Genomic DNA, 24,512 nt, shown 5'->3' on the forward strand with positions numbered 1-24,512 from the left:
AAAATGTTTTTTTGTTAAAAGGTTATTATCGGCCTTGACAAACTGACCATCCTCTTTCCCTCAATCTGCCATACAGGTTTGAGAGAAGTCTTGATTTTAAACCTACAATTTTCCATATATTTAAATATTTTTGAGATTGAGATATACTGAACAAAAAAATGTAAAAGCAACATGTAAAGTGTTTCATGAGCTGTAATTAAAGATCCCAGACATTTGCAATACAAATAAATAAATAAACTAGTAATGAGCAGCAGAAAAGGATGATGAAGCATCTTATTATGTGTTAGGAAAGTGATGAATATGTGACATGTTGCGAACCATGAAGCTACATCTTCCGAATGCCCCACAAGGGTGAATGAGAATGAGGTGGCAAAAGTCAGGGTTGTACAGAGCATTTCATATGCAGCAGCTGTGAAATGGGTTGAGGGTTTGAATGGTGCACAAGAAGAGTCCATGGTAGTGGATAGGCCTACACTGCAGGGGTTGCCTTTCACCAGCAGGATCCTGACATTTTAAAGGTTCGGAAGGTGGACTTAGAATTTATAGCTATGGTAATTAATGGCACTGTCGTGGAGAGAAGGTCCAGGAAGATATAAATCATAGTAATTGCGGCGGAGCGGTTCCTGGGGCTGAAACATTTCTCAGCAAAGGAGTTACATGCAATATTGGCACAAGCCACCGTCTCAGGTCCTAGAGCCTGAGAAGGAGATATGGAGAACTAAAAGAATGCACTATTTTTATTAGGGTAGATTAAGTTAGTTTCACAATTATGCATGGATTTATTTTTGGTTTCAAATCGTCCAGTTGGAGGCGGCAATACACCTTTTTGTGTCTAGTCCACCATAAAACCCACAGAAGAAGAAGGATGATGATGAAGAAGCTAAGATGACAACACATTTGAAAGTGCTGCCTATTCGGAGTAAAGAAATACTACACAGTGAAGACACACGTTAAAAAAGAGTATTGCTTTATTAATTCCAAAGACAAAATGGCTTGAGATTCGGAATTCAGGGAAACAAGTGCCGATTCCACGGTCTGGAACTGGAAGCCTATTTCGTAGTTGCCCTGCGTTGACTCCGTTTGTACCGTTTTAGGAGATACACTGGATGTAGCTGCATTTCAGGATGGACAAATGACGAGGTGTAGGATTTTCGAATGACAGTTGTGATATAACGGCAAGCTATCTAGGTAGCTGTTATATTTTCTGATGCAATATATGCATTGTTCTCCAAAACGATGATGTGTGCTGCTGCAGCTGTCGGTGGTGGAGCGATTGTGCCATCCCCATTACCTTCGATGCGGCTGGGCATCAGCGTCATTTCTGGAGTTGGGGACGATTTCTCCTCTTTTGGTTCGGGAATGGGTTCTTGTCAAACACCGGGAACCCAGTCGGATTGCCGAAGTCGATACCAACTTCTACTCTCTGGGCGAGCTTTAGCGGAAAGATACAGGAGGATTTATTCCACGGCTATCAATGACAAGGAGCAAGGGATAAACCAAGGAAGGTAGGTTGGAATTGTGAAATTTCTAAATTGCAGGCTTGTCTGAGCTAGTATGCAGCCTTCGTAGCTAACTTGCTACGTTAATTAGCCCAACAACCTGCATGGTTTTCACATCACCAGTGTTGGACTGCATGCTCACACAGCTAGTTAGCCACATGATCGCTGTTAGTGTCCAGTCGTGATAATACTTTTACTGTGGGGTAACGTTATGGGTAGGTTAGTTTGCAGAAACCCGTCAATAGTGCTACCTAGTTATATCGGTAACTTGGCTAGCTAACGTCAGCTAATGAGTCGCTAGTTAACCTGTAGCTAGCATTTCCTCGCTAGCTTCGTTGTGTTGGTGGTTTTTTACGGGGTGTAACGTTACAAGGTTGGTAACTAGGTCAGACTTACTCTTCGTATGGGGTTGCTTTTGGGTGAATATATGTAGGTAGCTAGTCTGCAAATTCGGAAAGATAAACAAATAAGACGTCAGTAGCTGCTGAATTTTTGACTAGCCAGTTTAGCTAGATATGTTTATCGAACAGTGTGTGTATCTGGGATATATTCCCATATATATATTACAGTTGAAGTCAGAAGTGTACATACACTTAGGTTGGAGTCATTAAAACTAGTTTTTCAACCACTCCACAAATTTCTTGTGAACAAACTATAGTTTTGGCAAGTCGGTTACGACATCTACTTTGTGCATGACACAAGTACATTTTCCAACAATTGTTTACAGACAAATTAAATAATCTATAATTCACTATCACAATTCCAGTGGGTCACACGTTTACATACACTACGTTGACTGTGCCTTTAAACAGCTTGGAAAATTCCAGAAAATCATGGCTTCAGAAGCTTCTGACAGGCTAATTGACATCAATTCAGTGAATTGGAGGTGTACCCGTGGATGTATTTCAAGGCCTACCTTTAAACTCAGTGCTTCTTTGCTTGACAACATGGGAAAATCAAAAGAAATCAGCCAAGACCTCAGAAAAAAATAGTAAACTTCCACAAGTCTGTCTCATCCTTGGGAGCAACTTCCAAATGCCTGAAGGTACCACATTCATCTGTACAAACAATAGTACACAAGTATAAACACCATGGGACCACGCAGCCGTCATACCGCTCAGAAAGGAGATCTGTTCAGTCTCCTAGAGATGAATGTACTTTGGTGCGGAAAGTGCAAATAAATCCCAGAACAACAGCAAAGGACCTTGTGAAGATGCTGGAGGAAACAGGTACAAAAGTATCTATATCCAAAGTAAAACGAGTCCTATATCAACATAACCTGAAAGGCCGCTCAGCAAGGAAGAAGCCACTGCCCCAAAACCGCCATAAAAAAGACAGACTACGGTTTGCAACTGCACATGGGGACAAAGATGGTACTTTTTGGAGAAATGTCCTCAGGTCTGATGAAAATAAAAATAGAACTTTGGTCGTAATGACCATCGTTTGGAGGAAAAAGGGTGAGGCTTGCAAGCCAAAGAACACCATCCCAACCGTGAAGCACGGGGGTGGCAGCATCATGTTGTGGGGGTGCTTTGCTGCAGGAGAGACTGGTGCACTTCACAGAATAGATGGATGCATGAGGAGGGAAAATTGTGGATGTATTGGGGCAACATCTCAAGACATCAGTCAGGAAGTTAAAGCTTGGTCGCATATGGGTCTTCCAAATGGACAATGACCCCAAGCATACTTCCAAAGTTGTGGCAAAATGGTTTAAGGACCACAAAGTCAAGGTATTGGAGTGGCCATCACAAAGCCCTGACCTCAATCCTATAGAAAATCTGTGGGCAGAACTGAAAAAGTGTGTGCGAGCAAGGAGGCCTACAAACCTGACTCGGTTACACCAGCTCTGTCAGAAGGAATGGGCCAACATTCACCCAACTTATTGTGGGAAGCCTGTGGAAAGCTACCTGAAATGTTTGACCCAAGTTAAATAATTTAAAGGCAATTCTACCAAATACACTCCAATTAGTATGTAAACTTCTGACCCACTGGGAATGTGATGAAAGAAATAAAAGCTGAAATAAATAATTCTCTCTCCTATTATTCTGACATTTCCCATTCTTAAAATAAAGTGGTGATCCTAACTGACCTGAAACAGGGAATTTTTACTTGGATTAAATGTCAGGAATTGTGAAACTGAGTTTAATTGTATTTGGCAAAGGTGTATGTAAACTTCAGACTTCAACTGTGTGTGTATATATATATATATCCTTTTAGTCGGAGTCCAAATTTTAGATTTTTGTTTCCAGTTGCCGTGTCTTTGAAACACCAAGCATGGTTGGTTTGCTGGTGACACGGTCTGTGATTTATTTAGAATTCAAGGCACACTTAACCAGCATTGCTACCACAGAATTCTGCAGCGATACGCCATCCCACCTGGTTTGCGCTTATTCCCACTATCATCTCATTTTCAACAAGACAATGACCCAACATACCTCCAGGCTGTATAAGGGCTATTTGACCAAGAAGGAGAGTGATGGAGTGCTGCATCAGAGTATCTGGCTTCCACAATCCCCCGACCTCAACCCAATTGAGATGGTTTGGGATGAGTCGGACCACAGTGATGGAGAAGCAGCCAACAAGTGCTCAGCATATGTGAGAACTCCTTCAAGACTGTTGGAAAAGCATTCCTCATGAAGCCAAGGGTCTCCAGGGTCTCTTATGTTTTTTTGGTTACTACATGATCCCATATGTGTTATGTCATTGTTTTGATGTCTTCACTATTCTACAATGTAGAAAATAGTTTAAAAAAAAAAGACTTGAATGAGTAGGTGTCTAAACTTTTGACTGTATATCTGAATTCAAATCCAGCGAGAATCATGTCACTCATCTAGCTAGTTAGTGCTAGTGTAACAGTGTCGCTTCCATCCCTCTCCTCGCTCCTACCTTGTCTTGATCCAGTGACCCTCTGCACACATTGACAACAGTCACCCTTGAGGCATCGTTACCCATGGACTCCACAAAAGCAGAGCAAGGGAAACTACTTCAAGGTCCCAGCGAGTGACGTCACTGATTTTGAAACACTAGTTGGGCGCACCCTGCTACTAGCTAGCCATTTCACACCGGTTATGCTAGCTAGACTTATTTGCTCAAACCATTAACTTATGCTCTAATGTCTTAATACAATAATATCACTTATCGTATTTTGGATAGGAAGGGTGCGTGGATCAAATAATTACATAGAACTATTATTAATAGGATATAAATATTATTAGAAACTGTGGTTCCATCCCTGAATGCTGATTGTCTGACAGCCGTAGTATATCAGACCGTATACTACGGGTATGACACAACTTTTATTTCTGCTGGTCTAATTATGTTGGTAACCAGTTTATAATAGCAATAGGGCTGTGTCCAGACACTCCATGATGCGTTGTGCATAAGAACAGCCCTTAGCCGTGGTTTATTGGCCATATACCACAAACCCCTGAGGTGCCGTATTGCTTAAATAGGATCTCTGTGGTGTGGATGGTCCCCTGCCCACTGGAGCAAGTGAATACATACACTTACGCCATCCAAATGCCAAGTCCGTTATGTTGTGGACAGAAGCTTTCGTGGGTGTGTCACTTCCTTGTGCCGTACCCATAGGGCTCTCAAATTCAAATCTGGACCTTGAAGCCAGTCATAAGCTGTGTTCGAATACTCGTACTAACCGTACTATTTGTGACGTGAATTGAGTATATAGTATGCTTATTGGTCACAGCATGGATATAGTTAATATGCCAAAAGTTCCCGGATGTCGTACTATTCTCCAAAATACGAAGTATACATGCAGAGGACACTATTTCTGTACTTTTAGGGCCCACATTGCTCACAACAGTGCACTTACAGCAGTTTATTTGTCAAATGTGCCAAATAGAACAGGTGTAGTAGACCTTACAGTGAAATGCTTACTTACAGGCTCTAACCAATAGTGCAAAAAGGTATTAGGTGAATAATGGGTAGGTAAAGAAATATGTACAGTAGCGAGGCTATAAAAGTAGCGAGGCTACATACAGACCCCAGCTTGTTAGGCTGATTTGAGGTAGTATGTAGATATGGTTAAAGTGACTATGCATATATGATGAACAGAGAGTAGCAGTAGTGTAAAAGAGGGGTTGGCGGGTGGTGGGTGGGACACAATGCAGATAGCTCGGTTAGCCAATGTGCGGGAGCACTGGTTGGTCGGCCCAATTGAGGTAGTATGAACATGAATATATAGTTAAAGTGACTGCATATATGATAAACAGAGTAGTAGCAGCGTAAAATGAGGGGTGGGGGGGTTAGCCTTCAAAATAAAGGTATGGCATTGTACTATTTGTATTCTTTCTGTCCCCAATTTTTTTTATTGATTTAAAAATATATATTTTTTGGGTGGGGTTAATCTGTTACAATCTTATCTTAACATAGTTGTGATAAGCTATAGGCCCAGCTGTTATTGGATTTGCTAATGTCTTTTTTACAATGTGTTTCAGGGGAAAGAAAACTTTAAACAAGAAGAAGCTGAAACGGCGGCAAAAGTTGAAGTCAAAAGTCAAAACAGGAACAGAGGTAAGATACATTTTCTTGGTACAAGAGGGACCTGACCTACCTTGAGTCACTCAATTTTCTCAGAATAATATAATAGATTCATTGCAAATCTGTTGCTTCAGTTATTTTTGGTCTAAGATGGGCTACTACGACTATTTTGAGAATCTCAAGCTGAGAAGAAAATATATAATATTTTAAATGTTCTTCGAATGCCTCACCTTTATCAAAGCATCTAATTGCAAGGTACAACTCATTTGCATAACTACACTACCTATGCTATATGCATGCATGCATGGGCACAATCTTGCTTAGTTGGTTTCTCCCTCTATCAAATTAACTCTGGTACTTTTTTTGTATACTTTTTAGCCAAAAATAGTCACTGAAATCTGTGTACTATGTCACGTATGTGCTGATATGCTATTTGCATATGTTATATGTTCAACACCCTATGCATACAGTGCATTCAAAGTATTTACACCCCTTTTTCCACATTTTGTTTTTACAGCCTGAATGAAAAATGTATTTAATTGAGATGTTTTGTCACTGGCTGACACTCCAAACTAGAGGTCGACCGATTAATCGGCTGGGCCGATTTCAAGTTTACATAGTAATAGGCATTTTTGCAGATTATGGCAGATTACATTGCACTCCACGAGGAGACTGTGTGGCAGGCTGACCACCTGTTACGTGAGTGCAGCAAGGAGCCAAGGTAAGTTGCTAGCTAGCATTAAACTTATCTTATAAAAAAACTATCAATCTTCACATAATCTCTAGTTAACTACACATTGATGATATTACTAGTTTAACTAGCTTGTCCTGCGTTGCAAATAATCAATGTGGTGCCTGTTAATTTATCATCAAATCACAGCCTACTTTACCAAACGGGTGATGATTTAACACGTGCATTCGTGAAAAAAGCACCATCATTGCACCAATGTACCTAACCATAAACATCAATGCCTTTCTTAAAACCAATACACAAGTATATATATTTTTTTAAACCTACATATTTAGTTGAAAGAAATTCATGTTAGCAGGCTATCTTATTAACTAGGGAAATTGTCACTTCTCTTGCGTTCTGTGCAAGCACAGTCGGGGTATATTTATTTTTTTATTTCACCTTTATTTAACCAGGTAGGCTAGTTGAGAACAAGTTATAATTTACAACTGGCCAAGATAAAGCATAGCAGTGTGAACAGACAACACAGAGTTACACATGGAGTAAACAATTAACAAGTCAATAACACAGTAGAAAGAAAAAAAGTCTTTATACATTGTGTGCAAAAGGCATGAGGTAGGCGGATAATTACAATTTTGCAGATTAACACTGGAGTGATAAATGATCAGATGGTCATGTGCAGGTAGAGATACTGGTGTGCAAAAGAGCAGAAAAGTAAATAAATATAAACAGTATGGGGATGAGGTAGGTAAATTGGGTGGGCGATTTACCAATAGACTATGTACAGCTGCAGCGATCGGTTATCTGCTCAGATAGCAGATGTTTGAAGTTGGTGAGGGAGATAAAAGTCTCCAACTTCAGCGATTTTTGCAATTTGTTCCAGTCACAGGCAGCAGAGAACTGGAAGGAAAGGTGGCCAAATGAGGTGTTGGCTTTAGGGATGATCAGTGAGATGCACACACCTGCTGGAGCGTGTGCTACGGGTGGGTGTTGCCATCGTGACCAGTGAACTGAGATAAGGCGGAGCTTTACCTAGCATGGGAGCTGTTGGCCGAGGTTAGAGTAGCCTGGAGGAAGGCATGGCCAGCTGTTGAGAAATGCTTGTTGAAGTTTTCGATAATCATGGATTTATCGGTGGTGACCGTGTTACCTAGCCTCAGTGCAGGTGGCAGCGGGGAGGAGGTGCTCTTGTTCTCCATGGACTTTACAGTGTCCCAGAACTTTTTGGAGTTAGAGCTACAGGAAGCAAATTTCTGCTTGAAGAAGCTGGCCTGACTGCGTGTATTGGTTCCTGACTTCCCTGAACAATTGCATATCGTGGGGACTATTCGATGCTATTGCAGTCCGCCACAGGATGTTTTTGTGCTGGTCGTGGGCAGTCAGGTCTGGAGTGAACCAAGGGCTATATCTGTTCTTAGTTCTGCATTTTTTGAACGGAGCATGCTTATCTAAGATGGTGAGCAAGTTACAGTTAAAGAATAACCAGGCATCCTCAACTGACGGGATGAGGTCAATATCCTTCCAGGATACCCGGGCCAGGTCGATTAGAAAGGCCTGCTCGCAGAAGTGTTTTAGGGAGCGTTTGACAGTGATGAGGGATGGTTGTTTGACTGTGGATCCGTAGCGGATACAGGCAATGAGGCAGTGATCGCTGAGTTCCTGGTTGAAGACAGCGGAGGTGTATTTTGAGGGCCAGTTGGTCAGGATAACGTCTATTAGGGTGCCCTTGTTTACAGATTTAGGGTTGTACCTTGTGGGTTCCTTGATGATTTGTGTGAGATTGAGGGCATCTAGCTTAGATTGTAGGACTGCCGGGATGTTAAGCATATCCCAGTTTAGGTCACCTAACAGAACAAACTCTGAAGCTAGATGGGGGGCGATCAATTCACAAATGGTGTCCAGGGCACAGCTGGGAGCTGAGGGGGGTCGGTAGCAGGCGGCAACAGTGAGAGACTTATTTCTGGAGAGAGTAATTTTTTTAAATTAGTAGTTCGAACTGTTTGGGTATGGACCTGGAACGTATGACATTACTTTGCAGGCTATCTCTGCAGTGGACTGCAACTCCTCCCCCTTTGGCAGTTCTATCTTGACGGAAAATGTTATAGTTGGGTATATGCAGCAAATTGGGCCGCCTGGCTTGTTGCGAACTGTGTGAAGACCATTTCTTCCTAACAAAGACTAATTTGCCAGAATTTTACGTAATTATGACAACATTGAAGGTTGTGCAATGTAACAGACTTAGACTAGGCGATGCCACCCGTTCGATAAAATAAGGACCGGTTCTGTATTTCACTGAAAGAAAAAATGTTTTCGAAATTATAGTTTCTGGATTTGACCATATGAATGACTTAAGGCTCGCATTTCTGTGTGTTTATTATAATTAAGTCTATGATTTGATAGAGCAGTCTGAGTGGTGGTAGGCAGCAGCAGGCTCGTAAGCATTCATTGAAACAGCACTTTGCAGCAGCTCTTCGCAATGCTTGAAGCACAGCGCTGTTTGACAACAAGCCTATCAACACCCGAGATTAGGCTGGCAATACTATAATGCCTATAAGAACATCCAATAGTCAAAGGTATCTGAAATACAAATGGTATAGAGAGAAATAGTCCTATAATAACTACAACCTAAAACCTCTTACCTGGTAATATTGAAGACTCACGTTAAAAGCAACCACCAGCTTTCATATGTTCATGCTCATGTTCCGAGCAAGGAACTTAAATGTTAGCTTTCTTACATGGCACATATTGCACCTTTACTTTCTTCTTCAACACTTTGTTTTTGCATTATTTAAACCAAATTTAACATGTTTCATTATTTGAGACTAATTGATTTTTATTGATGTATTAAGTTAAAATAAGTGTTCAGTATTGTTGTAATTGCAAATATTTTATATATAGTCTGATTGATTTTTTTTTTATATATATATTAAAAATAATTAAATCAGACTATCAGCTTTTTTTGGTCCTCCAATAATTGGTATCGGCGTTGAAAAATCATAATCGGTCGACCTCTACTCCGTACCCCATAATGTTAGTGGAATTATAAAAAATGTTAAGTAAAAAATAAAATGTAAATGAAAAGCTGAAATGTCTTGTAAGTATTCAACCCCTTATGGCAAGCCTAAATAAATTCAGTACTAAACATTAGCTAAACAAGTCACATAAGTTGCATGGACTCACTCTGAATAATAATAATAATAATAATAATAATAATAATAATAATAATAAAGGGGTTAACATGAGTTTTGAATGACTACCTCATCTCTGTACCCCACACATACAATTATCTGTAAGGTCCCTCAATCGAGCAGTGAAATTCAAACACAGATTCACCAAATAAAATTGTATTTGTGACATGCGCCAAATACAACGGGTGAAATGCTTAACGTGACAATGAAGAAAATGCCAGAGAGGAGTTATTGTGACAGGGTAGGAACACAAAGCGTTGTTTTTCCTAGGGGACCCAATAATCTACATCTGTTTTCTCTTAGCTACTTCATGTAGTTTACATATTCATGCTTTGCGTGTTACTCTTTGATTTAGAAGATACTGTTGCACGAACATGCTGATATTGGTCTACACCATCACTGGTGTATATCAAGCTGTATAGCTAATTACATTTGGTCAGTACATTTATTAGCTAGCTAGCCGACCAGCTAACTAGCAATTAGAATTAGTGGCTAACAAGGTTTATGCCCATCTTGCAAAACCTCCCTGGTCTGTGTGGTTGAATCTGTGCTTAAAATACACTGCTCAACTGAGGGACCCTACAGATCATTGTATGTGTGGCATACAGAGATTGGGTAGTCATTCAAATATCATGTAAACACTTATTGCAGACTGAATGAGTCCATGCAACATATGTGACTTACAGCACCAGTCAAGTTTGGACAAACCTACTCATTCAAGGGTTTTTCTTTATTTTTACCATTTTCTACATTGTAGAATAATAGTGAAGACATCAAAACTATGGGATCATGTAATAACCCCAAAAATTGTTAAGCAAATCAAAGTATATTTTAGATTCTTCAAAGTAGCCACCCTTTGCTTTGACAGCTTTGGATACTGTTTGCATTCTCTCAACCAGCTTCATGAGGTAGTCCCCTGGAATCTGTTGTTAAAAGTTCATTTGTAGAATGTATTTCCTTAATGCGTTTGAGCCAATCAGTTGTGCTGTGACAAGGTAGGGTTGGTATACAGAAGATAGCCCTATTTGGTAAAAGACCAAGTCCATATTATGTCAAGAACAGCTCAAATAAAAAAAGAGATACGACATCATTACTTTGTCATAGGGCTGGGCGATATGGCCAAAATCTCATACCACGATATAGGTCATTTCCTATCCCGATAATGATACATATCACGATATAGCACATTTTCTGTAAATTAAATTTATAAATAGTTCATATAAAATGACCACATGTAAATGCCTATTTCTTATTACATTTTTAATTCTACTTAACAATTAAGGTACTTACTGATATTTGATTATTTATTTTATTTAGAACCTGTGCAAGTGTTCAATCAAGCATGTAACAAAATATGAATGTATAATTTCTAAAAAGGTAAATAAAAAAAAACACTTCAACTATAGTTCCAAACAAAATAAATATAGGCTTAAAATATATATATTTTTGGGGGCTTGCCTGTTTTGCATGTTATTTTGACATTAATACATGTCACATATCAATTTGCATTTGGTACCTTGGGTTGAGTGTTAGCACCAACTCACGAAACCCCCGTTTCTCAACGGTGTAAATTGGGGCCATGTCTTTACAGTTTTTATGGCAGCTGTTCTCTCCTATCTTCGTGATTTGTTGCCATATGGTGTGCCGCGGGCAAAAGCAAAGTTTGATTCGGGGGTTTGTTTTGAGCACTCGACTGTACTTTTTTGGGTCTCATTCGTAGACTCTCTCCGTTAGGTTCCAAATGATTATTGCCTAGGTGGTAAAATAGGTTAGTGGTGTTTGTTGTCAGGACAAAAATAGTAAAAATAGAGAAACCCTGGACACACCTCATTCAACATTTTTGACTAGTACTGTAAATAAATGTATGCTCCTGAATTTATTTAGGCTTTCTGTAACAAAGGGATTGAATCAACACCATTTGAAGCTTTTTATTTAATTTGTAAAACATTCTAAACATTTTGTTTATTAGGAACCCCAAGGCAGCAGCTACTCTTCCTGGGTTCCAAACACATTAATTCACTTACATCACACACAACCAAAGATAAAACAGTACATCATAGAACATTATTACACCAGTGCATATTTACAATACAAAATGTACAATACCACCGTACAACAATATTACTGTGTGTGTCTTCAGTCCCTGCTGCTTCGTAAGGTGTTATTTTTTTAATCTGTTGTCTGTATTTGTATCTGTTTGACATTATGGGGTATTGTGTGTGTGTGTGTGTAGGCCAGTGAAACACAATCTCAGTTTAATCCATTTTAAATTCTGGCTGTAACACAACAAAAGGTGGATAAAGTTTAGGTGTGTGAATACTTTCTGAAGGCACCTTACATGAGGACAACATAGTAGTTACTCCACAATACTAACATCAATTACAGAGTGAAAAGAAGTTAGAATACAAATATTCCAAAACATGCATCCATTTTCCAGGCAGTAAAGTAATACTACAAAAAATGTGGCAAAGAAATACACTTTTTGTACGGAATACAAATTATGTTTGTGGCACAGGCAAAATCCTAGAAGAGAAACTTAGTTCAGTTGGCTTTCCAACAGACACTGGGAAACGAATGCATCTTTCATCAGGACAATTACCTAAAACACAATTATACAGTCGTGGCCAAACGTTTTGAATGACACAAATATACATTTTCACAGTCTGCTGCCTCAGTTTGAATGATGCCAATATGCATATACTCCAGAAAGCTTTGAAGAGTGATCAGATGAATTGCAATTAATTGCAAAGTCCCTCTTTGCCATGCAAATTAACTGAATCTACAAAAAACATTTCCACTGCATTTCAGCCCTGCCACAAAAGGACCAGCTGACATCATGTCAGTGATTCTCTCGTTAACTTCTTATGGCTGCAATCCCATTAACGGGAGCGATATGACAACAGCCAGTCAAAGTGTAGGGCGCCAATTTCAAAACATCAACAATCTCATAATTAAAATTCCTCAAACATACCATTTTAAAGCTATTCTCATTGTTAATCCCACCAGTGTCCGATTTCAAATATGCTTTACAGCAAAAGCACCACATAAATTATGTTAGGTCACCACATAGCCACAAAAGATTTTCCAGCCAGAGTCACAAAAACCACACATAGAGATAAAATGAATCACTAACCTTTGATGATCTTCATCAGATGACACTCATAGGACTTCATGTTACACAATACATGTATGTTTTGTTTGATAAAGTTAATATTTATCAAAATATGAGTTTACATTGGCGCGTTACATTCACTAGTTCCAAAAACATCCAGTGATTTTGCATAGCCACATCATTCAACAGAAATACTCATCATAAATATAGATGATAATACAAGTTAAACACATGGAATTATAGATATACCTCTCCTTAATGCAACCGCTGTGTCAGATTTCAAAAAAAGAAATTACATGATAAATATTCCCTTTGATGATCTACATCAGAAAGCACTCCAGGAATCCCAGGTCCACAATAAATGTTTTTGTTCGGTAATTTCCGTTATTTATGTCCAAATACCTTCTTTTGTTAGCGTGTTTGGTATACATATCCAAACGCTCATTCTGGTCAGCGTTACATCAGACAAAAACGTAAAGTTTTTTTATTACAGGTCGAAGAAACATTTCAAACTAAGTACAGAATCAATCATTATGATTATATAGCTTCAATAAAGTTCCAACCGGAGTATTCCTTCGTGTCTTCATGATCAATGGAACGCAAGTGGGTACCATGAGGAATAAGCGTGATCAGAAAATGACTGCTTGATAGACACCTGATACAGTCTGCTCTCATTCACTCCCACAACAATGTAAAGTCTCATTCAAATTTCTATTGATGGTTGACATCTAGTTGAACCCCCAGGCAGTGCAACATCATTAATATCTCAAGGGGATTTCATTGGGGACTCTGGTGAATACATACAAAGCTCAGGTTTCTCACTTCCTGTTTTAATTTCTCCTCCTTTGCCTGCCATATGAGTTCTGTTATACTCCAACATAATTCAAACAGTTTTAGGAACTTTAGCGTTTTCTATCCAATACTACTAATACTATGCATATATTAGCAACTGAGACTGAGGAGCAGGCTGTTTACTTTGGGCAACTTATTCATCCAAGCTAGTCAATACTGCCCCCCCAGCCATAAGAAGTTAACACATGTGTGAGTGTTGACGAGGACAAGGCTGACGATCACTCTGTCATGCTGATTGTGTTTGAATAACAGACTGGAAGCTTCAAAAGGAGGTTGGTGCTTGGAATCATTGTTCTTCCTCTGTCAACCATGGTTACCTGGAAGGAAACACATGCCGTTGTCATTGCTTTGCACAAAAAGGGCTTCCCAGGCAAGGATATTGCTGCCAGTAAGATTGCACCTAAATCAACCATTTATCAGATCATCAAGAACTTCGAGAGCGGTTCAGTTGTTGTGAAGAAGGTTTCATGGCACCCAAGAAAGTCAAGCAACCACCAGGACCGTCTCCTAAAGGTGATTCAGCTGCGGGATCAGGTCACCACCAGTACAGAGCTTGCTCAGGAATGGCAACAGACAGGTGAGTGCATCTGCACGCACAGTGAGGCGAAGACTTTTGGAGGATGGCCTGGTGTCAAGAAGGGCAGCAAAGAAACCACTTCTCTCCAGGAAAAGCATCATGGACAGACTGATATTCTGCAAAAGGTACAGGGATTGGACTGTTTAGGATTGGGGTAAAGTCATTTTCTCTGAATCCCCTTTCTGATTGTTTGGGGCATCCGGAACAAAGCTTGTCTGGAGAACACAAGGTGAGCGCTACCATCAGTCCTGTGTCATGCCAACAGTAAATCATCCTGAGACCATTCATGTGTGGGGTTGCTTCTCAGCCATAACACAGCCATGAATAAAGAATGGTACCAACACATCCTCCGAGAGCAACTTCTCCCAAACATCCAGAAACAGTTTGGTGACGAACAATGCCTCTTCCAGCATGATGGAGCACCTTGCCATAAGGAAAAGTGATAACTAAGTGGCTCGGGGAACAAAACATTGATATTTTGGGTCCATGGCCAGGAAACTCCCCAAGCCTTAATCCCATTGAGAACTTGTGGTCAATCCTCAAGAGGCGGGTGGACAAACAAAACCCCACAATTTCTGACAAACGTCAAGCATTGATTATGGAGGAATGGGCTGCCATCAGTCAGGATGTGGCCCAGAAGTTAATTGACAGCATGCCAGGGCGGATTGCAGAGGTCTTGAAAAAGAAGGGTCAACACTGCAAATATTGACTCTTTGCATCAACTTCATGTAATTGTCAATAAAAGCCGTTGACACGTATGAAATGCTTGTAATTTTACTTCAGTATTCCATAGTAACATCTGACAAAAATATTTAAAGACACTGAAGCAGCGAACTTTGTGGAAATTAATATTTGTGTCATTCAACTTCTGGCCACGACTGTACACTGGAATTCATTACCATAACGACTCCTCTCTCAATCTAATTTTATTAGAAAATAGGAAAGTTACACTATTTCTGTCTCCACTCCTCCTTTTCCTCCTCTTTTAGTGCTCCTTTCCCAAACAGCCATTTTCTCTCTGTTTTGAAGCCTTATTGGCATATTATAACCTTATTTCTCTGGTAAATAGTGCTAAGCTCTTTACACAGGCACAGCGTGTCCCTTGCAGAATGCCTTAGCTATGCTGCTGGGAGTGTTACCCGCCCTGAGGAAAGAAGTGGATAACTCTCCCTGGTGTTGTACACTGAAATGAAGGACCGCTCCTTTCTAATTGTATGACATCACCGTCCGTCAGTAGCTGCGATGCCAGAAACATGACAACGCAGCAAGGCAAGGGGAAAACAATCAATAGCATGAAACATTCTCCATCCGGAGGTTGGAGGACTGCTTAGTAATCCTATACCAGGCCTGGGCAATTATTTTCCATGGAGGGCCACATTAGAATATAATTTTGCCATCGCTGGCCAGAATCATATTACAGGATTACACATCATGTGTATGACTGTGTTGACAGATATATCTACTGTAAATCACATCCAGATACGCTACTTAACTTTTTAAATGCACAGAAATAAACCACATCCATGTTCTCCTTTTTGGTAGGTATTTACATTATTAAACATGCAATGAACTACACGGAGGGGAAAAGTACACTGCATTCAGCACCACGGACAGAATTCTAGTTAACAGAATTATGCACAAAAACACAGAGGAGGAGCTCAACATTTTACATTTAAACTACTCAATCAGTGTGAGGAGTGATGTCTCTGATGGGCATCGACTAGCAGTGAACTCAGGTATAGTTTCTGACGTCGCTATGCGCTGAGAGGTGAGATTCAGTAAGAGATGATCTGTGCCTTGACTTGTTATATTTCATCACTGAAAATGTGTGTTCACGTGTATATAGTTTGACCCACAGAGTACGAACATCTTCTGAGCATGACTCCTAATCTTTGGGAAGTTTAGTTAATTGAGAGATGCATAGAACCTCGTCAGTGACATTTGTTTTGAACAGTTATCCAATCACTGCATTAGACTGAAGATCGATAAGCTCAAGTTGCAGGTCAGTGGGAGTGTTCGCCACACTGAAGGTGAAAGGAGAGGAATCCAACAGCATGTCATTTTCCAACACTTTGAAATCTTCAAAATGACGTGAAGCCACCGTTCAAAGCACTCAGCAGCCATGGGTACTTCATTTGTAAACCGCTTGCGTCGTGATTTCCGTCTCATTCAACTTTGGACGAAGCGTTTGTGGTAATTACACACACACACACAACAAACGTTTATCCAGTCATGGTTGGTTTCATTGCAATCCTCTGGTTGTTACTAACACAACCATACTTGATGGTTCTTTTCCCGGGACGTATTGACCAAAACAAACCGATTTGAAGACACCAATCAATGACCTCATTGCACACCAATGGTAGGACCGGTCTATCGTTGATTGACTGTATTTTGGCCCAATGACCACTGATCATCTTGGAATCTAGCTTGGAAGATGGCCAATGAGCTGAGGTGAACGACAATATGTAATGGTTATACGTTCGAAGACCAGCCTTTGTCGTAAATGCTGGCGTAAAAGAGGTTAATTCGCCATTGCAAATCCTACTTGACGGAGCCACGAGTGTTACGCATAGCAGTACAGATTCAATAGCATTTTCAACAAGTTCATATATTTAAATTATGGCGAATACATCAGGAAAAGCTAAAACAAAGTCTAGGTATACAGATTTAACCCAAATTATAGAGGAAATAGATAGACAGCGAGACCGAGTTGCTTCAGGAAGATGAATCTTTCAGTGAAGCGACATTTAAATCACATTTCCACAAAATTGAGTGTTTCTTTTCAAATGATACCAAGAATATGTATATCCTTGCCTCTGGGCCTGAGCTACAGGCAGTTAGATAAGGGTATGTCTTTAGGTGGAAATTGAGAAGAAGGGGGGGGGGGGTACCCCAAAGAAGTTAAGGCTTCTGGTTCGGTCTGTTACTTTCTGCTTTGTTCAGTGTCCTTGATTCGAAAGTCATCAACTTCTCCACCAGAAGGCACTATATGGGACAAGACTGATCCCAACTTGAGAATTTGGCCCGTGTTGGGTTTTATTTGGCCCCTCAAGTTTTCTGAGCAAAATGTATTTATATATTTTTTACAATGACTGTGGAAACATCAGCTCCAATTTTGATTTTAGTTTTGGAAAACTGTTCCCAAGTATTCCCACGCAATACAGAGATGTGATGGTATACAAATGTAATCTCAGCCCAGTCAAAGCACTTCTCTGTGCTGGCACCAGCTTACCCCTGAAGCTAGGACAGCGGAGTACCTGCCCATCTTCCGAAAACATCTGACACCCTACTTCTTCAAGAGTATCTTAAATAATCCCAAAGCAGCACTTACTAAAATGACTGAGATATGTTGGTCCCGCCTAGCTATCTTAAGATGAATGCACTTTAATTTGCTCTGGATAAGAGTCTGCTATATGACTAAAATGCCAATGTAAGTAAGATTTGAAATTATTATGTTTTAGTCAAAATATTTCTGTTTGGGCTTCTTGCGGTCAATTTTCAGTCTGGAAATGATTTGGAATTATGTTCCGGCCCCCCGAACATCTGCTAAAAATAAATATGCTTGATGATCCCTGCTATACAGTGTGTGTGAACCTTGTGAAGACTTCCAGAAAACGTTTGACCTCTGTCATTGCCAACAGGGTATATAACAAAGTATTGAGAAAAACTTTTGTTATTGACCAAATACTTATTTTCCACCATAATTCGCAAATTAATTAATTAAAAAATCCTACAATGTGATTTTCTGGATTTTTTTTCTCATTTTGTCTGTCATAGTTGAAGTGTACCTATGATGATAATTACAGGCCTCATCTTTTTAAGTGGGAGAACTTGCACAATTGGTGGCTGACTAAATACTTTTTTGCCCCACTGTACACACAGTACTAGTCAAAAGTTTGGACACACCTACTCATTCAAGTGCTCAGCATGTGGGAACTCCTTCAAGACTGTTGGAAAAGCATTCCAGGTGAAGCTGGTTGAGAGGATGCAAAGTGTGTAAAGCTGTAATCAAGGCAAAGGGTGGCTACTTTTGAAGAATCTCAAATATATAAAATATATTTTGATTTGTTTAACCCTTTTTTTGTTACTACATGATTTCATATGTGTTATTTCAATGTACAGGACAAACATAAATTGGCTTTTAGTCTAGTCCTCCGCAATAAATTAGTCCACTGAGGTGGGGATAGATTACCATTCAAAAGTTTGGGGTCACTTAGAAATGTCCTTGTTTTTGAAAGAAAGCACTATTTTTGTCCATTAAAATAACATCAAATTTATACAGTGTAGGCATTGTTAATGCTGTAAATGACTTATAGCTAGAAACGACTGATTTCAAAAAAAAAATGGATATCTACATCGGTGTACAGAGGTCCATTATCAGCAACCATCACACCTGTGTTCCAATGGCACGTTTTGTTAGCTAATCCAAGTTTATAATTTTAAAAGGCTAATTGATCATCAGAAAAGTATTTTGTAATTATGTTAGCACAGCTGAACTGTTTTTCTGAATAAAGAAGCAATACAACTGGCCTTTAGACTAGTTGAGTATCTGGAGCATCAGCATTTATGGGTTTGATTACAGGCTCAAAATGGCCAGAAACAAAGGACTTTTTTCTGAAACTCGTCAGTCTGTTCTTGTTGTGAGAAATAAAGGCTATTCCATGCGAGAAATTGCCAAGAAACTGTAGATCATGTACAATGCTGTGTCTAACTCCCCACACAGAACAGCGCAAACTGGCTCTAATCAGAATAGAAAGAGGAGTGGGAGGCCCCTGTGCAAAACTGAGAAAAAAGACAAGTACATTAGTGTCTAGTTTGAGTCCTCAACTGGCAGCTTCATTAAATAGTATCCGCAAAACACCAGTCGTAACGTCAACAGTGAAGAGGCGACTCCGGGATGCTGGCCTTCTAGGCAGAATTCCTCTGTCCAGTGTCTGTGTTCTTTTGACCATCTTAATTATTTATTTTTATTTGCCTATCTGAGATATGGGTTTTTCTTTGCAACTCTGCCTAGAAGACCAGCATCTCTGAGTGGTTGTATTTATTGAGTCCGCCAGATCAGAGGCAGTAGGTATGACCAGGGATGTTCTCTTGATAAGTGTGTGAATTTGGACAATTTTCCTGTCTAAATAGTACTTTTGGGTGTCAGGGAAAATGTATGGATCAAAAAGTATTTATTTTGGAATGTAGTGAAGTAGAAGTTGCCAAAAATATCATTAGTAATGTACAGATACCCCCCCCAAATTCTTAACTAGTACTTTAAAGTACTAGAGGTCGAGCGATTATGATTTTTCAACTCTGATACCGATTTTATTGGAGGACAATAAAAGCTGATTCTAAAAAAAAAAAAATTAAAAAAAATTATAATAAATTTAAAAAAAAGCTGATTTAATTGGCAGATTTTTAAAAACGTTTTGTTATATTTATTTATATACAGTTGAAGTCGGAAGTTTACATACACTTAGGTTGGAGTCATAACTAGTTTTTCAACCACTACACACATTTCTTGTTCACAAACTATAGTTTTGGCAAGTCGGTTAGGACATCTACTTTGTGCATGACATAATTGTTTACAGACAGATTGTTTAACTTATAATTCACTATCACAATTCCAGTGGGAATTGACTGTGACTTTAAACAGCTTGGAAGCTCCAGAAAATGATGTCATGACTTTAGAAGCTTCTGATAGGCTAATTGACATTCGAGTGGATGTTATATAGTCAAGGTAAGTCAAGGTATTGGAGTGGCCATCACAAAGTCCTGACCTCAATCCTATAGAACATTTGTGGGCAGAACTGAGAAAGTGTGTGCGAGCAATGAGGCCTACAAACCTGATTCCGTTACACCAGCTCTGTCAGGTGAATTTTGGCCCATTCCTCCTAAGGCTACCTAAAATGTTTGACCCAAGTTAAACAATTTAAAGGCAATGCTACCAAATACTAATTGAGTGTACGTAAACTTCTGACCCACTGCGAATGTGATGAAAGAAATAAATCTGAAATGAATCTCTCTACTATTATTCTGACATTTCACATTCTTAAAATAAAGTGGTGATCCTACCTGACCTAAGAGAGAGAGTTTTTACTTGGATTAAATGTCAGGAATTGTGAAAACTGAGTTTAAATGTATTTGGCTAAGGTGTATGTGCATTTCTGACTTCAGCTGTATATTTTTGTAATAATGACAATTACAACATTACTGAATGAACACTTATTTTAACTTAATATAATACACAAAATCTATTTAGTCTCAAATAAATAATGAAAGTTGTTCATTTTGGTTTAAATAATGCAAAAACGCAGTGTTGGAGAAGAAAGTAAAAGTGCAATATGTGTCATGTAAAAAAAGCAAAAAAAACAACCAACGTTTAAGTTTCTTGCTCAGAACATGAGAACATGTTAAAAGGAACCACAATTCCTAATGAGTTCAATATTCGCAGTTAAGAAGTTTCAGGTTGTAGTTATTATAGGACTATTTCTCTATACTGTTTGTATTTCAGATACCTTTTGACTATTGGATGTTCTTATAGGCACTATAGTATTTCCAGCCTAATCTCGGGAGTTGATAGGCTTGAAGTCATAAACAGTGCTGTGCTTCAATCATTGTGAAGAGCTGCTGGCAAACGCAGGAAAGTGCTGTTTGAATGAATGCTTACGAGCCTACCACCGCTCAGACTGCTATATCAAATCATAGACTTTATTATAATATAATAAACACACAGAAATACGAGGCTTAGGTCATTCATATGGTCAAATCCAGAAACTATAATATCCAAACAAAACATTTAAAAAACCTGCAGGTTTAAAAAATATACACTTGTGTATTGATTTTTAAGAAAGGCATTGATGTTTATGGTTAGGTACATTGGTGCAACGATGGCGCTTTTTTCGTGAATGCACTGTTGTTTAATCATCACCTGTTTGGCGAAGTCGGCTGTGATTCGATGATAAATTAACTGGCACCACATTGATTATATGCAACGCAGGACAAGCTAGTAAAACTAGTTATATCATCAAACGTGTAGTTAACTAGTGATTATGACAGTCTCCTCGTGGATTGTAATGTAATCGGCCATAATCGGCTAACAAAAATACCGATTTACCGATTTGTTATGAAAATCGGTATACCTCTAATCATCACAAGCCAGTTGGATGTGCAATGACGGGTCGAAGTGCCTCATCAGGAGTCTTTGGTTTTCATTAATGCTTCCTCACTTTGTTCTGCCCATTTCGTTGCTAAGATCGGAATGAAGCGTCTGTAGTAATTCTGTAACCCCAGGTTTGTGGGATTTGACGTTTCAGATGCCGCTGTTAGTCCGTAGTCCTTCAACCACAGTAAGGTCATTTAATTTCCGGATATTGTCCTTCTTCCTTTCCAGTAACGAGGATGTCATCCAGGTAGCATTGTTCTCCTGGCAAACCCATCTTGATCTGGTCCATCGCCGTTTGGATCAGAGCTGGAGCACTTGTGATTTCAAATGTTAGACGTCAGTACCTGAAGAGCCCCTTGTGTGTCATGGGGTTCAGCATCTCCGTTGACTTTTCATCCATGTGCATCTGCAACTTGACTTGGTAGAGGTTGACTTTTGACCCCCAGCTTAGCCTGCAAAAAAGTAGTCGGATACAGCTCTGCGGTAAACACCAAGTTAACTGTGACCTTGAAGTTACCACATGTCCTGATTCCACCATCCTTAATTTAACAGTGCATGTCAGAACAAAAACTAAGGCATGAGGTCGAAGGAATTGTCCGTAGATCTCCAAGACAGAATTGTGTCAAGTCATTGATCTGGGGAAGGGTACCTAAATATTTCCACAGCAAACTCTTCCTAGAGCTGGCCGCCCATCCAACCTGCGCAATTGGGGGAGAAGTGCCTTGGTCAGGGAGGTAACCAAGACCTGATAGTCACACTGACAGAGCTCCAGAGTTCCTCTGTGGAGATGGGAGAACCTTCTAGAAGGACAACCATCTCTGCAGCACTACACCCATTAGGCCTTTATGGTATAGTGGCCAGACGGAAACCACTCCTCAGTAAAAGGCACATGACAGCCTGCTTGGAGTTTGACGAAAGGCACTTAAAGGACTCTCAGAACATGAGAAGCAAGATTCTCTGGTATGATGAAGACAAGATTTTGGCCTGAATTCCAAGCATCACGTCTGGAGGAAACCTGTCACCATCCCTACGGTGAAGCACGGTGGTGGCAGCATAATGCTCTGGGGATGTTTTTCAGTGGCAGGGACTGGGAGACTTGTCAGGGACGAGGGAAAGATTAACGGAGCAAAGTCATGAGAGATCTGCAGAGAAACTCTGGGGTATCCTTGTAGCGTCAAACCCAAGAATAGGGTCTGAATATTTATGTAAATGTGAGATTTCAGTTAAAAAATTAAAAATATTTACAAAAATGTCATTTTGGATATTGTGTAGATTGATTTCAAAAATTATTTAACCATTATTTAATTAGGCATGTCAGTTAAGAACAAGTTCTTATTTACAATGACGGCCTACCAAAAGGCCTCCTTTGGGGGCCTGGGATAACAAAAAATAATAATACAATATAAAATAGGACAAAACACACATGACATCACAACACTCCATAAATAGGGACCTAAGACGACAACATAGCAAGTCAGCGATACAACATGGTACAGACATTATTGGGCACAGTCAACAGCACAAAGGTCAAGAAGGTAGAGAGAACAATACATCACACAAAGCAGCCACAACTGTCGGTAAGAATGTCCATGATTGAGTTTTTTAATGGAGATATTGAGAAACTGTCCAGTTTGAGTGTTTGTTGCAGCTCGTTCCAGGTGCTAGCTGCAACAAACTGAAAAGAGGAGCGACCCAGGGATGTGTGTGCTTTGGGGACCTTTAACAGAATGTGACTGGCAGAATGGGTGTTGTATGTGGAGTATGAGGGCTGCAGTAGATATCTCAGATACGGGGGAGTGAGGCCTAAGAGGGTTTTATAAATAAGTATCAACAAGTTGGTCTTGTGACGGGTATACATAGATGACCAGTTTAGAGGAGTATAGAGTGCGGTGATGTGTCCTATAAGGAGCATTGGTGGCAAATCTGATGGACAAATGGTAAAGAACATCTAGCCGCTTGAGAGCACCCTTATCTGTCAATCTATAAATTATGTCTCCGTAATCTAGCACGGGTAGGATGGTCATCTGAATCAGGGTTAGTTTGGCAGCTGGGGTGAAAGAGGAGCGATTTACGATAGAGGAAACCAAGTCCTAGATTAAACTTGAGCCTGCAGCTTTGATATGTGCTGAGAGAAGGACAGTGTACCATCTAGCCATACTCCCAAGTACTTGTATGAGGTGACTACCTCAAGCTCTAAAACCTCAGAGGTAGGTCTCACACCTGTGGGGAGAGGGGCGTTCTTCTTACCAAACCACATGACATTTGTTTTGGGGGTGTTCAGAACAGGGTTAAGGGAATAGAAAGCTTGTTACAGAGCATTTAACACAAAATTCGGGGAGGGGCTAGCTGAGTGTAAGACTGTATTATCTGCATATAAATGGATGAGAGAGCTTCCTACTGCCTGAGCTATGTTGACGTAAATTGAGAAGAGCGTGGGGCCTAGGATCGAGCCTTGGGTTACTCCCTTGGTGACAGGCAGTGGCTGAGACAGCAGATTTTCTGACTTACTGCATTCTTTGAGAGAGGTAGTTAACAAACCAGGCTAAAGACCCCTCAGAGACACCAACACTCCTTAGCCGGCCCACAAGAATGGAATGTTATACCGTATCAAGTCAATAAAAATAGCAGTACAATATTGCTTAGAATCAAGGGCAATGGTGGCATCATTGAGAACCTTTACGGTTGCAGTGACACATTCATAACCTGAGTGGAAACCAGATTGCATACCTGAGAGAATACTCTAGACATCAAGAAAGCCAGTCAGTTGATTATTGACTAGTGTTTCCAACGCTTTTGATAAACAAGGCAAAACAGTTAGGATCAGTTTGATCTCCCCCTTTTAAATAAATGACGAACTGTGGCTGCCTTCCATGCATTGGTAACCTCCCCAGGAAGGAGAGACAGGCTTGGCAATGATAGAGGCAGCAACCTTAAAGAAGAAAG

General features: G+C 39.9%; 1 protein-coding gene across 20 annotated transcripts in view; it reads left to right on the plus strand.

Annotated features, from left to right (window-relative positions):
* The first annotated feature begins 495 nt into the window (after positions 1 to 495).
* Positions 496 to 24,512, plus strand: part of mycbp2 (MYC binding protein 2) — a 316,135-nt gene continuing 292,118 nt past the window's right edge. For all 20 annotated transcript variants that reach the window (XM_090215106.1, XM_090215110.1, XM_090215108.1 and 17 more), the window contains exons 1-2: positions 496 to 1,505; positions 5,954 to 6,029. In XM_090215106.1, the coding sequence (XP_090071232.1) occupies positions 1,237 to 1,505; positions 5,954 to 6,029 (345 nt within the window). In that variant the 5' untranslated portion in view covers positions 496 to 1,236. The remainder of the gene's footprint in view (positions 1,506 to 5,953; positions 6,030 to 24,512) is intronic.

The sequence above is a fragment of the Oncorhynchus mykiss genome, chromosome 22, assembly GCF_057628025.1.
Source record: "Oncorhynchus mykiss isolate SJ-2025 chromosome 22, ASM5762802v1, whole genome shotgun sequence".
Taxonomy (NCBI): Eukaryota; Metazoa; Chordata; class Actinopteri; order Salmoniformes; family Salmonidae; genus Oncorhynchus; species Oncorhynchus mykiss.